This window comes from Cuculus canorus, chromosome 19 (assembly GCF_017976375.1).
Source record: "Cuculus canorus isolate bCucCan1 chromosome 19, bCucCan1.pri, whole genome shotgun sequence".
NCBI lineage: Eukaryota > Metazoa > Chordata > Aves > Cuculiformes > Cuculidae > Cuculus > Cuculus canorus.
In genome coordinates, this window is record NC_071419.1 from 10,554,027 (window position 1) to 10,576,721 (window position 22,695).

Sequence of the window (22,695 nt, forward strand, 5' to 3'; positions counted from 1 at the left end):
TGAGTTAACCCCACATTTCTGTTTACCTCTACCCAGCTGCCTGAGGCAGTTTCGAGGTTGCACCTTCGCAAAGCTAACACTGGAATGGGCACAAAGCCGTCATTTTATTTACTGCATGGAGCGATGGAAGGGAGAACTGCCTGACGCATGGCAGCTTGGCCCACGCACTCCCTGTGGTCCCTGTGGCTTGGGGCTGGGCTGAAGCCCGAGCTTGGACTCGGCCCCGCCTATCTCCTCTTTTTAAAGGTTGTAACAAGCAGCCACTATCAGTTTGCTGCTCCACTGTTTCCTCTTTTGACTCTGCAAGAGAAGAAAGCGCTTCATGTCTTGGCGTGAACTCCTTCCCCCCTGGCTGGTGATCGTAGCGGGACTGACAGGCATTGTGCTGCTTTGTGTCTCCACTAAAGATGTGCCTGTGCCCCCTCTTAGGACCAAGGTAAGGGTGTGTGCCTGCTCGAGGGGTGGCCAAGCTTGGGGTCAAGGGCAATAAGCAGAGGACCTTCTCCTTTTCTGTGGGGCTGCTTCTCACCTGCCTGTTCTCTTCTGCAAGCTGGACATTTAAACTGGTGTGGTTTGATGCTTTTTACATTCATTGCACTAGTGAGTTATTCAGTATCCTGAAAAAAACAAACTGAGGAGTGTATTAGAACAAGACTGCAATGATGGGTTGGCATCCTTCAACATGCTGTATCTTTTCAAACCAGAAACATGCTAAGCCCTTTGGCTGGTCAGGGAAACGCAGGCTGGATATCCTCTGGCAGAGATGCTCTCTGCAGGCTCAGAGGCAGCCCACATCAGGAGCTACCCCAGAGCGTAAGGGGCCACTGGTTCCAGTGGAGGGAAAGAGTTAGGTCCCTCCTGAAAGCCAGTAGAAATTCAGCCCTGAACTGCTGCTTCTGTCTTAAAAAAAAAAAAAAAAAAAAAAAAAAGCATTACCTTCCCTCTTCCTCTTCTGTCCTCTGTTGATTTTAACTGGAGAACCAACCCACTCTGTGCAGCAGGGTCAGATCTGCCCAGTGTCAGGGAGGTTAATGCCCATCCGTTCTGCTTCTCGATGTATCGTTATGGCATGTTACAGTTTACTCCAACAGAAGAAGTTTAACCTGCGAATTTAGAGATGCCACCCTCCTCCACGTTCCTCTCACAATCAAAATTGAATTAAAATAACCCTTACTGCTCCACGCTCTGCCCTTCCCTGGTGCTGAGCTGAGTCAGAAACACATTGATCCCTTCTCCTTCCTTGTGCTTCCAGTAGCAGCCTCATATTTTGTGAGGGAGGAAAGAAATCCAGGTTTTTCCATCAGAGCCATCCGCTTCTTCCTCTTCTGTGGCAGCTGACGTGTCCCCGCAAGAAATAGGAGCTGTTGCTCATATGGGAGGGTGCCAGCAGGCTTGAGCAGGAAGCTCCATCCTCCTTCCGCATTTCTGCTCCAGCTCCAGTCCTGCCAGTTCCTAGCCCAGGTGCTGTGTCTGGTGCAGCTGGGAGCTCCCAAGAAGGCAGCCAGCGTCACTTGGAGGGTTCAGCCAGGCTCTGTCTTGTGCTAAAACCCTTCTGATGGTGTTAGCACCAACCTTCCAGGAGTTTTTTCCTCCTACTCAGTCACAGCTACAACTATTTCTGTGCAGGATACAGCTTAGACCATGCACCACCACAGATCTCCCAGGTTTCTTTCCCATCTGTGTAGGAGATGTCCCAGTTTGGGGTCATATAATAGGGGAAAGGAGGAGATCCTAGGCGAGCGCCAGGGCTATTTTGGGTGTGGGGCCATCCAGAACAGCCACAGAGCTGTGCTGCAGGGTACCCAATGGCCTCTCATTTCCTAATCCTGGCATAGGAGGTGCAGCTCAGCAAGGCTCGGACCAGACGCTGGGCTGCAGGGAGACTGAAGGAGCCCTCAGGCTCAGCACTAGGCTACAGGAAAACTGGCAGTGGACAAGGTGACGAGAAATCTCACGTTTGCTGCTGCTGTTTCTGTGAAGACCTTATCTTAGTCTCTGGAGCTGTTATGTTGGACAGCAGATGTGCTGGCTGGCCCCAGTCTGCTGCAGCTCCTACAGGTCAGGTACAGATCAGGGCAAACCCAGCCCACATCATCTCATCTCCAATTCCTGCACAAAATTCTTAGCAAACCAATCCAGCAGTGGTTTGGGGCCCAGAATCAGTTGAGAGCCAGTATAGTGCCATCACCCCACTGTTTAGGACCTGTTTTTCCTGAGCTCTGGGCAGCTCAGCTCCCAGTGGAAGCCCTCTGCCTGGTTTCAGGAGCAGCTACAGAGGTCTAATGTATTTCTGGGTGTCTCCCCACTCCTGTTGCTCCTCATGTGTGTTCAGAAATGCAGATGGTTCCCTGCAAATCCACATCATCTTCTGGCATCACCCTTTCTTTAAATGTAAAAAGCTAACTTGGATATTGTGGTGGAGGCCATGGGCTACCCTGAATACCAAGTAATGTCAAGTAACCCTGCAACAATGAAGCAGCGTCTGTTCAGTGGTGCTTATCTTTGGTGTTTTCCAGTACGGCATTGTTCTGGATGCTGGCCCATCCCGCACCATCCTGTTCATCTACCAGTGGACCACCACCAAAGCAAACAAGACCGGGGTGATCAGGGAATGTAGTTCCTGTCCTGTAAGAGGTAAGGTGCCCAATTCATGCTCATGGTCTGCAGGACTGGTGTAGGAAGGGTGGAATCCTAGAGATCTGAGCATGGACCATCACTGCAGTTTCCTCAGCTCCTGGGTCATCTAGCCGTACACTGCAACAGCGGTGACAGTGAAGCACAGGCTGCTGATTTCCAGCTTGGGTCTGCTCAACGTGGGCAGATTTAGCCATACATGATTGGACAGCAGGGCACTCAGCAGTAGTACGAGACAGGGTTTTTGCCCTGCTGCAGGCAGGGAAACGCACAGAGGGGCTGGGGCTGACGTCTACACGGATCAGTGGCAAAGCCAAGATTGCTGAGCTTCTCACCTAGGCGAGACAGTAAATGGCAAGAGAGACAAAAGTGGCTGCAGGGTGACTCCTGGTACCTTCTACCTCCTCCAGGCTGTACTTTGGGCAGTAAGGGGTGTAGCTCCAGGACAGCAGAGGCACAAAGAGTCCAAACCCCTGTGTGAGGTTTGACAACACAAGCAGTTCAGTTTGGTTTTAGGTGTCATGTGTTGGAGAACACTGGGTTCTTCCTCACCAGTTTGAATTGGTTTGGCCCTGCCAAAGCCAGCTGAAACTGTTCATGCATTAATGCTCAGGGTTTTCCTTCCCTATCTTTCAATCTTGTTTTGATATCAAAGCCCAATTATAGCAGGATGCTGGGAAACCCTGAACCCTCAGCAGCCGTTTGCATGCAGCTGCATAACACGCAGGGAAGAGAGTTTGTGCCCTTGTAGACTGTAAGCAATACAAACCACACATAGAAGATGCTATAAGGGCGCCCTGAAACCTTGTGTGTGTCCCTTGACTGTTGCCATGTTCACTGGCTGGGTTAAAACCAGCAACTGTGGCTCCACACAGCAGCTTAACAGCAGCAACAAGAGGTCCAGGCAGATCTCTCGCCCAGATGTGACCAGCGCAGCCCCAGCTTTGAGCAGCCGTAGGCAAGCTGCAGCTCAGTCCTACCCAGGGCCCCAGAGAGCAAAGCACATGCCGGGGGAGTCACACAGCCAGGAAGACAAGCGGGCCAGAGGACGGGGAAGTGAGGTTCTCTGAGTAGTCGTTCAAAACCAACACTTAAGACCTCATTGAAGCTGGGTGGAAAGATGAGTCAGGGTGTGCACACAGCTTCTCTCTGCACAAGCACCAGCTGCCTCCAGAGCAGAAGAGTCTTGCTTGCAGGCGGGGGGCTCGGAAGCCACCTCTGCCAACACAAGAGGAAGTGGCTGGAGGAAAGAGGTGACACATCAGCCTCAGCTTTGTCTGCATGGCACTGCATCCTTTTGCTTATCTTTTACAGCGGCCAAAGCCACATTTTTCCCTCTGTGGGCTAAGCGAGCCTCAGCTGTTGTAGCGGTAATGTCGCTGCTACGTGGTCATTTATGGGATGTCTCAGCAGCAGAGCTAGGGTTCCCTTAGTGCGATTTGGGATTTACATCTGCATGTGTTTTGGTTTCAGGTCCATATTTTTAGCAGGATGGCTAGATAAAGGAACTCCTTCATTCCAGCCATGACAGGTCCTGTCTTTAACCATGCCCTAGGACAGCAACCTCTTGAGTAACAGCTCTCACACTTCTCCCATACCTTTACTTAAAAAATTTAATTTTTCCCTCTGGTTCTCAGGTCTGGGAGTCTCCAACAACTCGGATTCTCCTCAGGAAGTAGGGAAGAAGCTGGCACCATGTTTGAACTGGGCAGAGAAAGAGATCCCGGCAGAGCAGCACAGCCACACCCCCCTCTACTTGGGAGCAACCCCCAGCGCATTGCAGCTGAAGTGAGTGAATGTTACAAACCCACACCCAGAGATCAGCACACGTCATGCCGATCATTCTGTAAATGCATCTCACCCTGTCTGCTCTGCAGTGTGTTCCATCCCTAATCTGCTAGTCAGAAAAACCTTCTTCAGATCCTGACGTACTTGAGGGGAGTAGAGCATGGCTATATCTCCATGCTGTCCCTCCAAGCAGCTATGAGGATGACAGTCTTGCTACTGCTACCGGTGTGTGAAACGTCTCCTTCACAATTAGGGCTTCACAATTAATGCTTGAGAAAACATCTGTTAGTTTGGAAGCTGCAATGTTTTCACTTAATAGAATCATAAACACTTAAAAGACCTCTAAGCTCATCCAGTCCAACCATCAGCCCAACACCACCATGTCTACTGAAGCATGTTCTCAAGTGCCACGTCTATGTGTGACAACCCACGTGGGTGCACAGGGGTGCTTTTTGTCAGCAAGTAGTGGGAAGATCAACCTTACTGCACCCTTTTGTGGACCCTGTTCTTTGTCACCTCATTACTGGGACCTTTAGCTCCTTTTAGCTACTGGGGAAAAGTAAGGTCTGGAGGGGCCAGGTCAGTGAAGTGAGGCCACAGGATCCTTCCATGGCAGAGGGTACTAAACTCTCAAATCCTTGAACGGTGGCATAACTGCTCAAACCATCCCTTTACTGTTCTTGCCCCCAGTACTGTGCAAGGGGAGAGGGAAGTAACAGCAGGAATGGGATTGCCATTGTGTCTTTGTGCTGCTATCCAAAGTGGGGAGGCACAGCAGCAAGCCCTCTAACAACAAATGTGCCTTTTTCTTTTCTCTTTAGCATCACCCATCCCACCCGCTCTGACAGTCTCCTTGCAGACCTGACTGTGGCCCTGAAGTCATCCCCCTTTGACTTTCAGGGGGCACAAATCCTGTCCAGTCCAGAAAAGGAAGCATTCAATTGGGTTGCTGTTAATTACGTCCTAGAGAACTTCTTCAAGGTAAAGAATGATCCTGGGTGGGGAGTACACAACAGAGCTGAGCAATTCCCACTAGGAAACAGCCACAGAAGCACATGGAGAGATCGTTAAAGCCCTGCACTTTAAACAGTGCTTAGAAGCACAGCTTCTACTGCCTTTCAGAGGAGGCAGGGTGGTGGTATCCCACGCCAGCTGACTGAGGGGTGCAATGCGAGATGGTTTAAACTAGACTGAAGGACCAAACCTCTAATATAGCCTTTCATGGACATGTTCATGCAGTTACCCTAACAGATGTGAGGCTCTCCTAACAGCACACCCAGAATGCTCACATAGGTGACCTTACATAGCCTGGCCCTAGGGCATCAACTGGATTCCACTGCGCTAAGTCCATGCAGCTTTAGCTCAGCACCACTATCAAACAGTCATTGCTGCTGTCTGTGGGTGCTGTGGGATTGCCACTGGAGTCCAGCTGTCCCACGGGGCAGCCTCTGGATGGTGGACAGAGAAACAGAGCAAAAGCCCAATAATTTTCGCCTTATTGAGCTGCCAGGGCGAGTGCAGCTGGGTGCCCCAGCCCAGGGGCCTGCTCTGGGTTCAGAAGACACTTGCTAAACAAACAGAATACATTTAGGTTCTCTTGCTCTACCCATGGCTTCTCAAGCCAAAGGGTCTCCAGAAAAACAAGCAAGAAAAGGTGGGTCAGGCAGCCGAGTTATTCCACAGCAGAGAAGTGAAAGGCAGTGATAGCCAGGAGCACTGGTTCGGGAATTGCTAGCCCTGCTGGCAGCAACACAACTTTCCTTGGCCGGGGACAGAGCGCTTACACTTGCAGTCAGCGTAAACTTCCCTGCCTCTACAACTATCTTCAGCATTGCCAAAAATCAGTTCTGCAAGACAGCATGAGATGAAACCACAGGGTTCCTCTAACAGGAGGATCACTTTAGTGTAAAGGCAGCATTTGAAGCCCATATCTGCCAATCCAGACACCTCCTCCCCATCCCCCTCCCCCCCATCCTCTCCCCTGCTCCTATCTGCTCAGACCAACAGCCATCCAGGACAGTGAGCTCTGTCTGCTCTTGCTGGCTGTGGGGAGCTCTCTACAGAGCAGTGCTTGTATAATGGCTCCTCTGTTCCATCCAAAGCCACCAGTTCAGCATCCTTAAGTCTTTGTGGAAAAAGAAAGTTGGTCTGTTCTGTAGCAAAAAGTGTCTTTTTCTCTTTGTGCAGTAGTACTTGCATCTAAACACAACACAGATGTAGAAGTCTTAAGAACTGACCTCTCTGGCTCTTTTCGGATCAGTACGACCGGCGAGGACAGTTGGTTCCCTCTGGGAAGGGGATTGCAGGAATCCTGTCCGTGGAAGGAACCTCAACACAGCTCACTTCCAAGGGGGAAGAAGAGGACCAGGCACCCCAAGAGGGAGTGAGGCTGCAGCTGTATGGGCAGACGCACAGCGTGTACACTCGCCACTGCCCCTGCCATGGCACAGACCAGCTCCGCAGCAGGCTGCTCTCTATGCTCATTCCAGTGAGTATCTGCCAGAAGGGCATTTGCAAGGTTCCTGGACCACAGAATGATAGGACAGTGTGAGTTGGAAGAGACCTTAAAGATCACCCAGTTCCACCCCCTGCTCTGGGCAAAGACACCTCCCACTGTACCCGGTTGCTCCAAGCCCCATCCAACCTGGCCTTGAGCACCTCCAGGGATGGGGCAGCCACCACTACTCTGGGCAACCTGGGCCAGGGCCTCTCCACCCTCACAGCAAAACATTTCTCCCTAAGATCTCATCTCAACCTCCCCTCTTTCAGCTGAAAACCATTCCTCCTCATCCTCTCCCCGACCAAGACCCCTGTCCTATCTTTCCTGTAAGATACAATATCACTAAATGAGTTGCACAAGGTGTAGCTGCTAATGGGCAAAATGTCACTGTCTTTAACAGAGGGTATTTGCATATATATAAAAAAGCCCAGTTCATTTGTAAAACACTCTCTGTGCTCAAATCAATGCCCTCCAAGCAGACAAACAGGCACCCATTCAAGAGTATCCTATTTGCAGGCTCTATTTGGCTCCTTCCTTGATACACAGGAGCACTCCAGAGGTGCCAAGATCACCTTCAAGGTGGAGAGAGGCAAATACTTCCCTTGGCTCCTCAGAACTGCTCTTCCATCCTAGAAGGGGAGCCTAAACAGCAGCACCTAAGAACAAGGGCTTTCCACTTGGGGTGTTTTGTGTCCTTTGCTGACTTTAACCCTGAAGTAGGCTTTGGAAGAGCAGTATTTCATTTTGAAAACATGCAGGTGTTTTGTTTCTTCCAGGCTTTGTTTAACTTGAAGGGGATGGCGGGGAGGGGGGGGGTGTGTGGCAGGATCTGATGCAAACTCAGGACTCATTTTATTCCCTACCAAAACTGAATTTTTCAGAAAGAAACTATTTGCTGTCTGTCCACTTTGTCTCCCTATAAATCACATCTCCTCTTATTTGAGACCCGAATGTCCACATGCAGACCCACTTCACAGTTATGCTGGGGAATTCCTAGGGATGTGAAAGCAATCCTTGATGGGCTGAGCCATTTGGAAGGCAGACTAGAACAGCCTCTTTCTTGCAACTAGGAAGAGTACAAGATTCATTGAAATGTTATTTCCGGTCTAAGGGAGAGCACATATGGCTGGGACTCCTCAGCCTCCCACAGCAGCTCTGGGTGTTGCAGCTTCTCTGAACCCTGCAGGAGCTGGGAGCCCACTGCATCAGCCTCACAGCTGAGATAAGGTTTGGTTGCTCCATTACAACATTGGGGTGCCAGAGGAAAACTGTTTCTTACTGTTACATTTCACCTTCCTTTGTGAAGCCCTGGGATGCCAACATCCTCTCCTTCTGCTTCTATTTTGCCTCTCCAGGATCAGAGAAGCACTAAAACTGTGTCTAATCCCTGCTGGCCCCTCACCTACTCCCAGGAAGTGCAGTGGCAATCAGTGCATGCTGGGCCTTGTGCCGTCGGGTATGACACATGGGACAGCCCTGGCCCTGAGGACAAATTCAACGTCACCGGCTCCAGCAATCCCACCGCCTGCATGAGGCTCATGCAAAGCCTGCTCGACTCTTCCTCTTCCTGCAGCTTCTTCAAGCATTCCTTCAGCCGTGTTTTCAAGCCCTTTCAGACCAGGTTTCTGGTGGGTTCTCATTTACACTGAGGGAGGCAACTGGTATGGAGAACCCATGAAATGGGACTAGTTTGGTCATAAATAAATACAGTGGGAACACCACACTGTGCCCTCTGCTAGCCAAGAGGGCCAGTGCTCTGTGAGGCTAATGCTGCACACGTGCACTCCTGCCCTCTTCCCTCATTGACACAAAGCTGTTCAAACACAGACCACGGCTTCCCACCAGTGACTGTGGTAGGGCTTTCTTTACTGAAAGAGTGGTCAAGCATTGGAATAAGCTGCCTAGGGCAGTGGTGGAGTGTCCATCCCTGGAGGCATTCAAAAAGCATGTAAATGTAGCAGTTTGGGACATGGTTTAGTAGGCACAGTAGGACTGGTGATTGGACTTTATGATCTTAGATGTCTTTTCAACCCTAATGATTCTAGGGTTTCTTCATTCATGTCTCAGCAACGTCTGCTTGTGAGACAAACTTTAGGGCTCCACAGAGCCAGCAATCAGGAGTTGTGTTTTGAGCAGGTCTTCACAATCAAAGTCTATGGTGAAACTGAAGATCCTCCTCCACCACCCCCTTAGGAAACACATCTGGCCGTGCTGCACCACAAGCACACTTATATCCAAGATCCTGAGTCTGGCTTCCAACGTCATGGGGTTGGTAAGACAGGACCAGCTCAAGATCCTTGGACAAACTGAGCACATTTCAGAGGGAGAGATTATAGAAATCCCCCCAGCTACCTGCTCCCGAGAGCTTCCCATGGACACAGTGACAAGGAGCACAAGGCCCTACCTACTTAGCCAGGCAGGGCCAGAATGGCTGCTGCATGCAAGGTAGAAACAGTCCCATTTCCATCTCCCCACACCTCCTTTCCTACAGGCACTGCATGCAAGGATGTAGAGCACGGTCCAGCCTGATGATTATTTCTGCTGCTGTTGTAGGTGATTTCTGAGGCCATGGACTTCATGAGAGAAACTGTACCCACTCCCGACTTGGCTCAGGCAGTCAACAGGCTTTGTGGAATGTCCATCGAAGAGGTAACTGTGGAATAACTTAGCATGCAGGCAAAGTAGGAAGCGAGGAACTGTCTGTATTAAAAGCCCATGTGGCTCAGACTCACAGACCCATAAGTTACTGTCTCCCTCAGGGAAAAACATGGATTGGCTTGGTTTTGGGTTTTTGTTTCTTTTGAACTTTGAGAAAACAGGCTTCACTTATTTTCCTTCCTCTCTAATCCCAGCTGCTGCTAGAAACACCTAGACTTAATTAAACAAAAAGCCACAAGTACTTCTTACTGCATGTTAAGGAGTAAACAGGAAGGCTGTCTACTCACTCCTAAACATCACATTGGTCTTCCTGTTATCCATCTCTCCTTAAGTGCAAGGAACACAACTGCTCAGACTCCAGGGGCTTTCCCTTTTCACCTGGGCCCATGGAGACCAAGCCAGGGGTAATTTACAAGTTCTTTCCCTCAGGTGGTGGCTTTTGAGGTCACCCTCCTTTGCACATCCACAGTAAGATTCAAACCTGACAGTTTCTACAGGGTTTGCTCATGGGGTAGCAGAGCCCATAGGTGGTTCCCTAAAGCTTTCTCCACTAGATAGGAGAAAAAGATGTTCTTAGTGCTCCTGTGGAGAGAAAGGCTGCAGCCTTAGTTCAACCTAATTAAAGAGCAAAGGATTCTACCAAGCAGTTCACCTGCAAGGCAACTGGAGGAGACCTGGCTGCCTGACCTGCTCTTGAAGCCACCTGGTCTTTAATATTAAAGATGGAACAAAGGCACTGAGAGATGACACTGCATCCCAGACCACAGCCCAGTGGGTGGAGGAAACACAGTTTCAGTTTGCATAGGACACCAACCCCTGCTCTGGTCCCAAAGCAGGACAGGACAAGTAGTAGCTGGCCTGAAATTCAGCTACTGAATACTCACTACTTCTATTTCCTTCCCCCGCCATCTTCCTTTGGAATTGACCCCAGCTGGCCAAGAAGTCCCAGACAAGCCTGGATACACTGGCTGACTACTGTGTTGTGGCTGCTTTCATCTTTCATCTCAGTACAAAGGGATACATGCTTGACTTTGACGGGTCTGTCTGGACCGCATTCCAGAAGAAGGTCAGTTACCTGCAGCGTGGCATTTCCAATGATGAGGGAGAGCTGGTTTCAGCAAAGCCATCCTGTCCCCACGCCTACAAGCCCTACCCAGCTCGTTTCTCCAGCAAGATGGTTTTGTAAAATAATTTCACAATTGTGATAAGCAAGAAAAAACAGTGTTAAAGATTACACTTGTCCTTACTGGAAAACAGCTGGGTCAAAACCCTATCTGAAGCAATACCATCTTTAACAGCCTGTGCCCAATAGGGAAGGAAGTATGGCTTGAGCTGGGGAGGGGCTCTTGATCAGGGAGTCCAGGGAAAGGATGAGGGGAAGGGTTTTCAGCTGAAAGAGGGGAGATTGAGATTGGATCTTTGAAAGAAATGTTTGCCTGTGAGGGTGGGGAGGCCCTGGCCCAGGTTGCCCAGGGCAGTGGTGGCTGCCCCATCCCTGGTGGTGCTTAAGGCCAGGTTGGATGGGGCTGTGAGCAACTGGATCCAGTGGGAGGTGTCCCTGCCCATGGCAGGATGTGGGACTGGATGGGCTTTGAGGTCACTTCCCACCCAAACCTTTCCATTCTATAATGCTAGGACAAGCTGTTGACAATATTTCCTGAACCAAAAGATGCTGTCTTATCTCTGCAATCACCTTTATACTACTGTGGGTTTAGCATTGGATTATAAAGTCTGAATTTGCTCCAGCATCTGGAGCCCCTAAGGAAAAGAGGATTTCATTCAAGCCCTCTCCTTCACAAAAGAAAAGAAAGCCTGTTCCCAGACCTCTTCTCAACTCACCAGGCGAGGCACAGTCCCGCTGAGCAGGGTCACATCAGTGACAGGCATTCAGTCAGCCGCATGGTTATCAAGGTAATGAGGTAGGTTTGGGGTCCATCCAGAGAGCTCGCTCTGCGAAGCCAGAGAGAAGCTGCCTGCAACAAAGGTCTGAGGTCCAACCAGGCAGCAGTGCCAGAGGCAGAACTACCTACAACGTAGGCATGAGGTCCAGCTGGGAAATTCAATCAGTAAGCAGGAGAAGGAACAGTACACCCCTACAGCACAAGAAAGAGGTAGCTGCCCAACCAGAGTTTAAATGGAGCTCCCAGGCCCACAGGCAGAGTGGAAGTGTGGTGGAAGTGTCAGGTGAGGCAGGTCAGGGCAATTAAGGCCTATTAGAGCATTCAGGCACTGAAAGTGAGAGAGCTCCTCATTCCAAGGCTAATTCTTGGATCAGTCTCAAATAAAATATACAAGGCCTTGGACCTGTGCACAGGAACACAGCTGGGGTCCAGACTCTCTGCTTCTCTTCTGACCTCTCCTCCTTTTCATTTCTATAGATGGGTGATAAATCATCTGGCTGGACTCTCGGGTACCTGCTGAGTCTGACCAACAGCATCCCCCAGGACAGCCCAAGCATCCTCAAGGGCATTGAACCAGGGGTCTGGTCTTTGCTCCTTATCCTCTTTGTCGTGCTGCTCACTGGCTCTTTCATGCGCATCTCCTACCGAGTGATGGTCAACGAAAACAGCTTCAGCAACAGGAACAGCAGTGTTTTTGATGACAACTGACCGTTGGGACTCTACACTCTTGCCAGAGGGCAGTTAATGGGGTACATAAAGAAGTCCCACAGGTGTCAGTCACTGGAGGATGCCGGTGGTCACCCTGCAGGATCCCCAGAGCCTTAGTGCCTTATTTCAGCTTGCTGACACTTGCACTGCTGTGCATTAAGACAACGGATCCTGCTCCATGGAAAGCCTATGGTTCCCGGTGGATGGCAAGCTATTTGTTCTCTAAATGAAAACAGCCTGCACAGATCTTGCTTGGGTTGCAGCTGAGATTACTCATGTCAACTTAATGAAACCATACCTCTGAGCCAGCAGGCCCTGAGCTATTGTGAAGTTAATATTGAGTAATCCTGTCTAATCAGGAGAGATGGTGTCTGAGAACAGTACTCTCTTGCCCACAAGAGATACAATATCTGCAGTATCACCACTAGCGAAGACTGGAACAGCATAACAATATAATCGGAATCTAACAGCCAACTTGCTTCCATGCTCTAGGGAAAAACGCAGGCATTTTCTGCCTGCTTACTGCTGATCCATCTGTTCTTCCACCTCAGTGGCAGCGTCTATGCATCCCTTCCAGCAAATACTCCTGCTGACCAAGAATCCTTCAAAAGCAATGAGGTTTTGTCTTGGTCTCTACAAAATGTGCAGAGCATCAAAGCTGAAACAGAGGGCACAGACACACTGCTGAGTTCCTGTCTCTCAGCTGAGTCATGGTTAAAATTGCCAGTTTAACCAGGACTTAAATTAATACATTTCATTTCACATTGACTAAAATCAGGTGCACGCTGGGCTGTGGTTCACCAGTTTGTTCGTTTGCACTGAACTGCTTGTCTTGCAGTCTGAAAATGAAGTATCTCATATTGTCTTGTAGAGAAGAGCAGACTCAGCAAGAGCAGCTTTCCTCATTCAGTCAATGACTCCCATGTCAGACTGTGACCAGAGCTACTTTATGATCCAATATTCAGGATTCCTTTGGGACTTGGCAGTCATTCCAGCTCCTCTGGTCTGGTTTGTTCATCTAAAAGTTAAGGTGTTGTACAAATTCCCCATGTTGTTGTGAAGAAAAGGGGTGGATTCAGACAAAACACTGGCCTTTGACTAAAGCATTTAGAGTTCACTTCTCAGGTTGCTCCGGAGACTTAAACACAGAGGTTGTTAAAAGCCTAAGGGACTGGTGTCTCCTACTCATTTCAGAGCAGTTTAAATAGAGATGTAAATGCTCACAGATGCAATGCGGTACCTTGCAGGATTTTTAAAGCTACCATGGCACTCACATCCTTGTAAATCTGATTAATCCCTCGTGCTCCCAACACATATACAAGACACCCCCTCCTCCACAATATTGGGTTATTCATAAATTTTCAGGGCAATTAATGAAGGGTTGGAACCCGTCAGTCAAGTTTGGAGGGGTGTGGAAACAGATTTAAACAAGCCTCACATTCATTTCTCTGAGTTGCATGTTAGATTTTTTTAATTATATCATGTTATTAAAGACGTTTTAATAGACCGTCTGTGTTATTCTTGGCAAGAGATCAAAGTGGGGGTTTCACTGTGAATACAAAGCGTTTCAGTGGGGAGGAAAGGGATGCTGATTTTGCCTCTATTTACTCAAGAGCTGGTATGCTGTGTACTTTCGGGGTACACAACGAGAAACCCTGAAGGCACTTTCTTCCCAGTGGCAGCCAGGCAGAAAACGGCATCAAATAACCTAGCTGCTGGTGTTTACTTGATGAGAGACGTGTCTGCATCTTTGATGTGTTCTTTGCTCAAACCATCTGAAGAAGGTAGGAGGGATTCAGGCAAACCTGCATAGAAAAAATAATGAGGTTATCAGGGAGTCAGCAATATCAGGGAAATTCCTGAGATTTCGTTCCCCCCACATCTGGAAATGCAATCATTAAACAGAGCTCTGGCTCTGTGACCTGTCAGCACATGGGATTCCTAGCTGAGATTTGCAACTGCAGCCTCCTCAAGAAGAACACTACCACTGTCAGAAGTGGAAATAAGCCAGTGAGATGCCAGGAACCGCAGGAGTCCAGGTGTTCTGGCCTGCTCGGTCATTACACCTTGATTTTGAATACTAGATCATAGGGTCCAAGAGAAAGTACATTGGCTGGAACTTCCCTGAGGTCCTGTTTAGAAGCTTTGGGATTCCATGCAAATAATAAGTGAGCAATTAGGCAAGCAACTCAGCATGTCCTCCTGACTCTTGACTTTTGCCTTGCACACTGTACCGAGTGAAGGCACATCCAGAAGACCTGACTTGCCCCATTAAGCCCATAACACTTGAGCCACAATTTGACATCGAGCCACCGCTCTGCAATGCGAATGCAACCAACCACTACTTGATTTACAGCAGATCCTAAACTCTTGAGCTAAAAGCTGCTGTCTTAGCAAAGGCCCGGTGTGACATTTTGATGGCTGAAGTTCTTCCCCCTGTGGTTCACAAACTGCAGGCAGCAGCTCTGCTCCCTCCTTTCCCATCACTCCTCCCAAACGCAGCTGCTGCTGTCTTCTCCCACAGGCAGGTCACAGGGACAGGAAGGGACAGATGTATATGTTCTCATAAAGTGACTGTATGAGTACAGTGACTGCCCCCATCAGCCAGCGTTACCAGGTGAACTGGGTTGAAGTGGGCAGCATTGATGATGTGGATCATTCACTTTCTGTCTGGCAGAAAAAAAAACCCAAACTATACATAAATTTACTGCGCCATGAGCAAGATTAGTATTTTAAAAGCCCTGAAGCGTGTTTTTAGAAGTAAAAAAATCATAGTCTCATAGAATGGTTTGGATCAGAGGGGACCGCAAAGCCCATCCCGTTCCAACCCCCTGCCATGGGCAGGGACACCTCCCACTGGATCCGGTTGCTCCAAGCCCCATCCAACTTGGCCTTGAACACCTCCAGGGATGGGGCAGCCACCAATGCTCTGGGCAACCTGGGCCAGGGCCTCCCCACCCTCACAGCAAAACACTTCTTCCCAAGATCTCATCTCAATCTCCCCTCTTTCAGCTGAAAACTCCTCCCCCTTGTCCTGTTCCTGCACTCCCTGACAAAGAGCTTCTCCCCAACTTTCCTGGAGCCCCTTTCAGTACTGGAAGTTGCTCCAAGGTCTCCCCTTCTCTTCTCAAGGCTGAACAACCCCAGCTCTCTCAGCCTGTCCTCATACAGGAGGTTCTCCAGCCCTTGGATCATCTTTGTGGTTTCCTCTGGACTCACTCCAAGAGATCCATGTCCTTCCTGTGCTGGGGACTCCAGAGCTGAACACAGGACTCCAGGTAAGGTCAAAAAAGGCAAAAAATAGCAAAATTTGGAATCTATGAGAAGAACAGAAACCAATAAAATTAACATATTGCTTTCTCACAGCTCTCTAGAAAAGCAACTCCTTCAAGCCAGCACTACATAAGTTTGCAGAATTAATTCCCAAATTACCCGGACAGCAGAAATCTACTTAGAAGGAGATTCCAGGTTAACTCACTCACTTTGAAACATAGATGCTTCCTGCCCCGTGGTCACAATGCAATTGTGGAAATTATTTATAATGAGGATTTTCTAACTGTCCACAAATTCTTTATGTTTATGCACAGCTCCCTTGCTTCTCACTCAGGTTGAGCCATGGGAGAGCTCTCCTGGATGATACCACCTGCTCACATGCAGTTTTGCTGCCGTCAGCAAGAATCAATAAGAAGGAAAGCAAAAGTATTAGATACAAAAACCGACAGCAAAAAGCCTTTTCTCTGGTTTAGCTCTGGAAACACAATAGTTAGCTGACCTGCCGCTGGCTAGAGTGGCCTAAATTTCATTTCAACATGCTTGTAGAAGAATATTAGGTCCTTTATTTCTTCCAGTTATACTATTTCCGAGGCATCATGGATTTTCAACCAGTACATCCCAGCCTGGTTGTAACAATGAATTCCCATGAAAACTGAGAGAAATAGTGGTTTACTGTCTGCAGCACCATTCTGCAGTACAAAGTTCACCACTACAGGACCAGAGTTGTTTCTTCCTTCCCATTCTGATGCCCTCAAGTTCCCTACAGTTTTAAGGGACCTAAGCTGAGTCCTAACCACCCTCTCGGTACCTGTATCCCAGACAGGGCTGCACGTAGGTGCTGCTTTTTGAGATAGAGGTATTCCACAGCATGCGTATGGATTAATTAGCTCACCAGGATCTCACAGAGCTGGGCTCTCTACCAGGTGCTGTCACAAACTTCCTAGCTTATCCTGGCAAGTCGTGAGAAGCTTTTCCTCATTCGTAACAAAGTGATTTTAACTCTTTCTCTCTCCCAGATACTGTCCTGCTTGTGAATATACCCAAGTCAGTGGTTAAGGAAATGTCTCTGGAACAGCAAGTGTTGAAAGTGTACAGCACTGGGCACTGCAGCCCTTGCACTCATTTCAGTTGTTTGCGGCTGTTATAATAAACAATAACGAAATAACTTGAAATCTACAGCCACTGGTGGAGGAAATCCAGCAGAACATGAGAGGAATGCCTTTTAGGATGGTGGGATTTAGAGATCAATCAGTATACTTTTATTTTGCTCTACATCACGCCTACTATTATGTATCTGAATATCATCCAGGGAAGTAGGAAGCCACATGATGTTTATATCCTGCCTCACAGACAGTTGCTCCTACTTTAAGAGCTAATTCAGAACACACTGAAGTAGATGGAAATGCCATTGGAAGAATAAACTCAAATGAATACTGGGATCAGTAAAACCTTATTTTCCCTCCTTTCATAAAGCTATAAAACCCAGGCAAGTCAAAGAGTTTTGATATTTTCCAAGCACAGACATCACTGTGTCCTCGCACATCATGGAGGGCAGGCAGGAGAGAAGTCTTTGACCTGGTCTCTGCTATGTCCTCATCCGAGATATCCAGAGCCCTCTTGCAGTGAGGTGCTCTTAGATCACCTATTGGACTAAGATAAGCACAGAGCATGAGCTGTTGCTCGCTTGAGTATGCAATGACAGGGATTAGTCACAAGAGGGAGGCTGGCAGGACAGGAAAACTACAACGCAGTCAGGAAGGAGCTGGTCCCACCACAAATCAAATAAATGAGGAAGCAGGCTGGAGTGGGAACTGGCCAAGGAGGCTCCTGGTGTGGACACAGATCAAAACCGCACTGCAGTACGGAAGCTCTCTGCGTCCCGGTTGTGAAAGCAGCTCTAATCAGAGATTTAAGAAGCCGCAGCATTAGTGGGAGTCCCTATGCAGGGAGATGGGCACCAGCATGGAATATGGATGAAGGTTTTCCTGGAAACAAGAGGGAGAAAGATTAATCCCTAATAGGAAGAGGACTGCCCTGGGAATGAAGAAGAGAAGGTTTGAAAGAGACCAAGGAATGATAAAATCAACTTTTGTGTGAAGGAAAGGTTATTTTTGTTCACAGCAGGGGGTGTCACCATATGTGCACCGCATGATTGGATTAGTCACCACTTCTTGGTGGAAATTCTCCAGGGAAGCAGATCTCCTGAGTGAAAGAAGGCGATACCTACAGCGCTTATCGCTGGACACTGTACAGCGGCAAAGCTGCAGAACCAAATGAGGGAAAGTCTACAGGAACAGTGTCCAAAGTTCACTGTTTTAAAACATGATGGAGACAAAACCTGCCAATTAATGCTGAACCTGACCTCAAGTACAAGCTGGTTTAGCATTACCTCACTACATTATGTTTTATGGCAACCACGGACAATGTTTAAGGGTCTCTAGTCCACGCTTTGAAGTGGCAGGTTCATGGCTGCTTTCTGAACTGAGGAGCTCAGTGGAAATCATCAAACTCAATGGAGGGAGCTCTTCTTCCCCACAACTTGTGGTTGAACTGTGGGACCCCTCATGACAGGAGGTTGTTTATGCCAAAAATTTACATGGCTGCAAATGGAAATTAGATAAATTAATAATAATCCATTTGGCCTATTAAACAAAAGTTACTTGCTTATGGCTAAAGTACTGCCTGACCCACCTGCCACACCTGTATATGTTTGCCCTGTTCTTCTTTGGCCACGACTGCTGATCATCTGAGAAAAGATACTGGCCCGGGTGGAGCCGTGGCTTGATCCCACTCAGCTTTCCCATTTCTCTCAAGCAGGAATCCTACAACTGCACCTCCCACTGATCAGTCTCTGGAAACAGCCCCTCACCTTCAATAATTTCCATCTCTCAGGAGCAATAATTTCTGTAAAACAAAAGGCTGTTTATCTTTAGAGGTAATATCAGAATGACAAAAGGTCTGCAGGTGCTCACGTCATCCTTCAGTGCTATCATAAACCCAGAATAACCCCAACACCAAAAGCTTTTCAGTCCTTGAAGCACCTTCCACCCACATTCATCCTGCAGTGCTCCTCTCTTGAACTCAGGGTTGTAGATTTTTGCCTAAATAAACAGAATCAGTCTTGTGATTTCTGTTTGGGCTCCTGCCAGCCCCAACATCATCCTAGCCTCAGGTACGAGGCTAGGTTTGGAGTACGATGCTATCGCAGAAACACAGGCTGCTATCTTGCTGGTGAAGTGTCGAGAGAAGAATTACAGCGGCTGTCTCCTTGCCAAGAGGAGGGATTGTGTCTCTATACTCCACAGCAATAAAGAATCCTGGTTCAGTAAGAGGGGAATGCAATACTCAAAAGTTAAAGAAAGTATCTTCTCATTCTGCTCAAACCAATTATATTCACAGTAAAATCTACATCCATGCTAAAAGCAGCACAGATAAATTTAAAAAAAAACCAACCAAATAAATTACAATAAAATCTTTAAAAACATAACTACTATACGTTTCAAAAAAAAAAAACAAACCCAGAAATGCAATTTCCAACTTAGTTTTTACCTTACTACTCCACCTGTCTGGTTTATACCCAGGGACTCTGGCCTGCTAACAGCAGTCTCTAGCATTTTCTAGCATCCTTGTTGCAGCTATTAATGGGTACAGCAAATACAGATGGGAAATTCAGAAGCACCTAAACAAGCTGAAACCTCCTTGCTTGTCACTTGCAGCAGGGTTTGAGGAGAGCTTTCAAAGACATCGGATACCAGCTAAAACAGATGCCTTCAATGAAAACACGATGCAGGAGCCATGTCCCTCCCACCCTCGGTCGAGTTGTTCTCTTCTCTGCTGTCCCAATTGCTTTGCAGCTGCCCTGGCCCTGGGAATCTGCAGGCTGCCCACCAAACCAACAGCAATTAGGAAAGCACTTAAGCATTTTGCCCAGGCAGAACCATGGAATGTGCCATTTTTTTCTCCCAGAATTTGCCCAATTGTCAGTATTCTGTACAGAGTGTTTGCCTTTGAAGGAATGCTTCGTGTGAGACAAGGTTCTGGCAGAAACCTGCCTCGTTACTTGCCAGCTCACCTTCTGGTACACACTAATTAGGTTGCTGGGCTGCCACGGCATTAGAAGTCACAGGGTTAAGATGGTCAGCAGCTTCAGCAGCTCTCCATGGTGATTCCTGGCAGGTTCGCTGTGCTCCTCCTCACCAAGAGCTTAGAAATACTGGCATTCCAATTTAATTTAGAAAAAGAAAAGGAAAAATATTTAAAATAGAATTGTCATTTCCTGTGGATCTGCATGTAGCTAAGAACAGCAGTGCTGGCTGACTGGGGTAGAATCAGCAAAAATAAATGTTCCGTGAATTATTTGAAATGCCTCCCAACCCATAGACCTTCAGGTGATTGAATCTCCCAGGGAAACCTCTGGAGGCTCAAACTCAGGAGCATAATTTTAGCAACCCATCGTGTACTGCCCCCCTGCTCTGCTGGGTGCGATCCTGCCTGTGTTTTGGTGATAGGTATTGGAATTCTTAAATGAGCAGAGCATTCCCACTTTTTTTGCTGCCACTGGGAACGCTGGGGGTGGCAATGATTTCTCACTACAGAAGACAGAACAGCTTCCCAACATTAACGGCAGCACAGGCTGAAGGACAACCTGCAAGAAGCCCCAGCTACAACGGCTCACGATTTCTAACACCATAAGGAAATAGATCTTTGTCACTGATACACAGTCCTTCCCTTTCTGGCCTTGGCTGAAAAAAAAAAAAAAGCCCTGTATCTGCATTAAACAGCAGCAAACCTCCTGCCAGCCCTGCAGCAGCCCCTCCTGCTCCATTTTAGAGATGGTTTTCTAGGGCTTCACAAGCGCAGAAGCCACTAAGGCCGTTCTGAGCACGCCTCAATGAGAATTTGTGCTGAATGTACTTTCCTTTACAGCAAAACACAGGCAAGACATTCCGCAGACCCTCCTCTTAATCACAAAGAAGGCAGTATTCAGTTTTTACATTGCTCTGAAGAGATGGCATCACATCCTGGAGGAGAAGCTGCCTTTGCTGATTATTACAGATTTGTATGAAATCTTGAGCAAGCCTGATCCGGATTCACCCTGGCTGCCTTTGATACTTAAATTATACTGAGATGTTGGATTTGGTCACCTCAAACACCTTTACAGATAACAGAGAGCTCTCGTCAGAGGGCTGTTCAGAGCTGGAGAGCTGAGTCATCCCTTTCTCCTGACTGGTGTGAACACAGCCCAGTTAGATACTCAATCAAAGTCTGTATTAGGTGGGATAAATCTGGAGCCTAATTCCTTTGCATTACTCACCTCTCTCGATGTAAAATGCAGAAACTTCCCGCGTTCTGGCTTTGAATGTGGAAGACGAGACATATGTGTATTCCTAAGTCATGTCTAGGCTCCTCTGGGGCTGATAAGGGCTGCTCCTGGGACCTTCCAGCGCTGCCTGGGATCCTCTCAGCTCACTCCTGGTACTCTGGATCTCTTCTCAGGGTCTCTGGGGCTGCTCCAAGTGCTCCTGAGCTCTTTCCAGCTTCTCTGGGGCAGTATGCTGTTCACACACCAGAAATTATCAATCACTATAACCTTTGTATTAAGGCAACTATCAGAGGCTATTCAATCTCCACCAAAAGCCTTCACCGTGCTCTTCTCCTCCTGCCCATGTCCTCACCTGACCCAGTCACTGAAGCACTTGGATTATTGTTATCCAAGCATAGATCATAGAATCACAGACTCATAGAATGGTATGGACTGAAAGGGACCATGAAGGTCATCCAGCCCAACCCCCCTGCAGTGAGCAGGGACACCTTCAACTGGAGCGAGTTGCTCAGAGATCCATCTAGCCTAGCTTTGAACACCTCCGGAGATGGGGCAGCCACCACTGCTCTGGGCAGCCTGGGCCAGGGCCTCCTCACCATCATCGTGCAGATTTTTTTCTTTAAGGGCTTTAAGGTCCCTTCCAACCCCAAAATTCTGATTTTAAACCAACATTTTGAAATGGTTCAGTTTATCTTTCAACTTCAGAAGAAAAGAAATATAAGTGAAAAAATCTTAGCCACCCTCCCTTTCTGACTCCAACAAACTAAAGCACCCTGAGCTCCACTTGATCATCTTGTATCAGAAACGGTGTGACCAGCAGGTCCAGGGAGGTTATTCTCCCTCTGCACTTGGCACGAGTGAGACCGCAACTTGAGTACTGTGTTCAGTTCTGGGCCACTCACCACAAGAAGGATGTTGAGGCTCTGGAACGTGTCCAGAGAAGAGCAACGAAGCTGGTGAGGGGTCTGGAGAAAAAGTCTTACGAGGAGCGGCTGAGAGAGCTGGGGTTGTTTAGCCTAGAGAAGAGGAGGCTGAGGGGAGACCTTATTGCTCTCTACAACTACCTGAAAGGAGGTTGTGGAGAGGAGGGAGCTGGGCTCTTCTCCCAAGTGACAGGGGACAGGACAAGGGGGAATGGCCTGAAGCTGTGCCAGGGGAGAGTCAGGCTGGATATCAGAAAAAAATTTTTTATGGAAAGAGTCATCAGGCACTGGAACAGGCTGCCCAGGGAGGTGGTCGAGTCTCCTTCCCTGGAGGTGTTTAAGGAACGGGTGAATGAAGTGCTTAGGGACATGGTTTAAGGGAGTGTTAGGAATGATTGGACTCGATGATCCAGTGAGTCCTTTCCAACCTGGTGATTCTATGATTCTATGATCTTTTCTTTCTTCTCCGCTTTTGACCTACAAAATCCCACTAGAGAGGCTGAGATGAAACAGTCCCATATTTTGAGCACAGTGAGCCAGCGGGAGGTGTCCGGGCCCATGGCAGGGGGTCGAACTAGATGGGCTTTGAGGTCCCTTCCAACCCCAACCATTCTACAATTCTATTATTCTATGATTTCATTATTCTGGGATTCTAAGATTCTGAGATTCTAGGATTCTGAGGTTCTGGGATTACGTGATTCTACAACTCTACGATTCTGAGGTTCTAGAATTCCACAATTCTATAATTCTGAGATTCTAGGATTCCACAATTCCACAAATCTATGATTGTAAGGTTCTATGATTCCACAATTTCATATTCTATGATTCTGAGATTCTAGGATACCATAACTCTACATTAATAGGAATCTGAGATTCTAGGATTCCATGATTCTATAATTCTAGGATTCTGAGGTTCTAGGATTTCATGGTTCTACAACTCTACAATTCTGAGATTCTAGGATTCCATATTTCTATGATTCCGAGATT

The 22,695-nt window shown here is 48.0% G+C and overlaps 1 protein-coding gene and 1 long non-coding RNA gene across 3 annotated transcripts; one reads left to right on the forward strand and one right to left on the reverse strand.

Annotated features, from left to right (window-relative positions):
- Positions 1-201: 201 nt before the first annotated feature.
- On the forward strand, positions 202-13,642 carry LOC104059950 (ectonucleoside triphosphate diphosphohydrolase 2-like). The gene is made up of 9 exons (XM_054083964.1): positions 202-436; positions 2,517-2,634; positions 4,272-4,422; positions 5,244-5,403; positions 6,683-6,910; positions 8,278-8,550; positions 9,476-9,571; positions 10,512-10,646; positions 11,959-13,642. The coding sequence occupies exons 1-9, from the start codon at positions 323-325 to the stop codon at positions 12,187-12,189; spliced, it is 1,506 nt and encodes a 501-aa protein (XP_053939939.1). The 5' UTR covers positions 202-322; the 3' UTR covers positions 12,190-13,642.
- A 153-nt stretch (positions 13,643-13,795) lies between these two features.
- LOC128854082 (uncharacterized) lies at positions 13,796-21,249 on the reverse strand. Of its 2 annotated transcripts, XR_008452983.1 has the most exons (4): positions 20,777-21,249; positions 19,535-19,675; positions 15,409-15,506; positions 13,796-13,994 (listed from the first exon to the last, which is right to left on the reverse strand). It is a non-coding gene; the product is annotated as an uncharacterized LOC128854082 (long non-coding RNA). The 2 variants fall into 2 exon arrangements; XR_008452982.1 differs by lacking the exon at positions 15,409-15,506.
- Between the last annotated feature and the right edge of the window lie 1,446 nt (positions 21,250-22,695).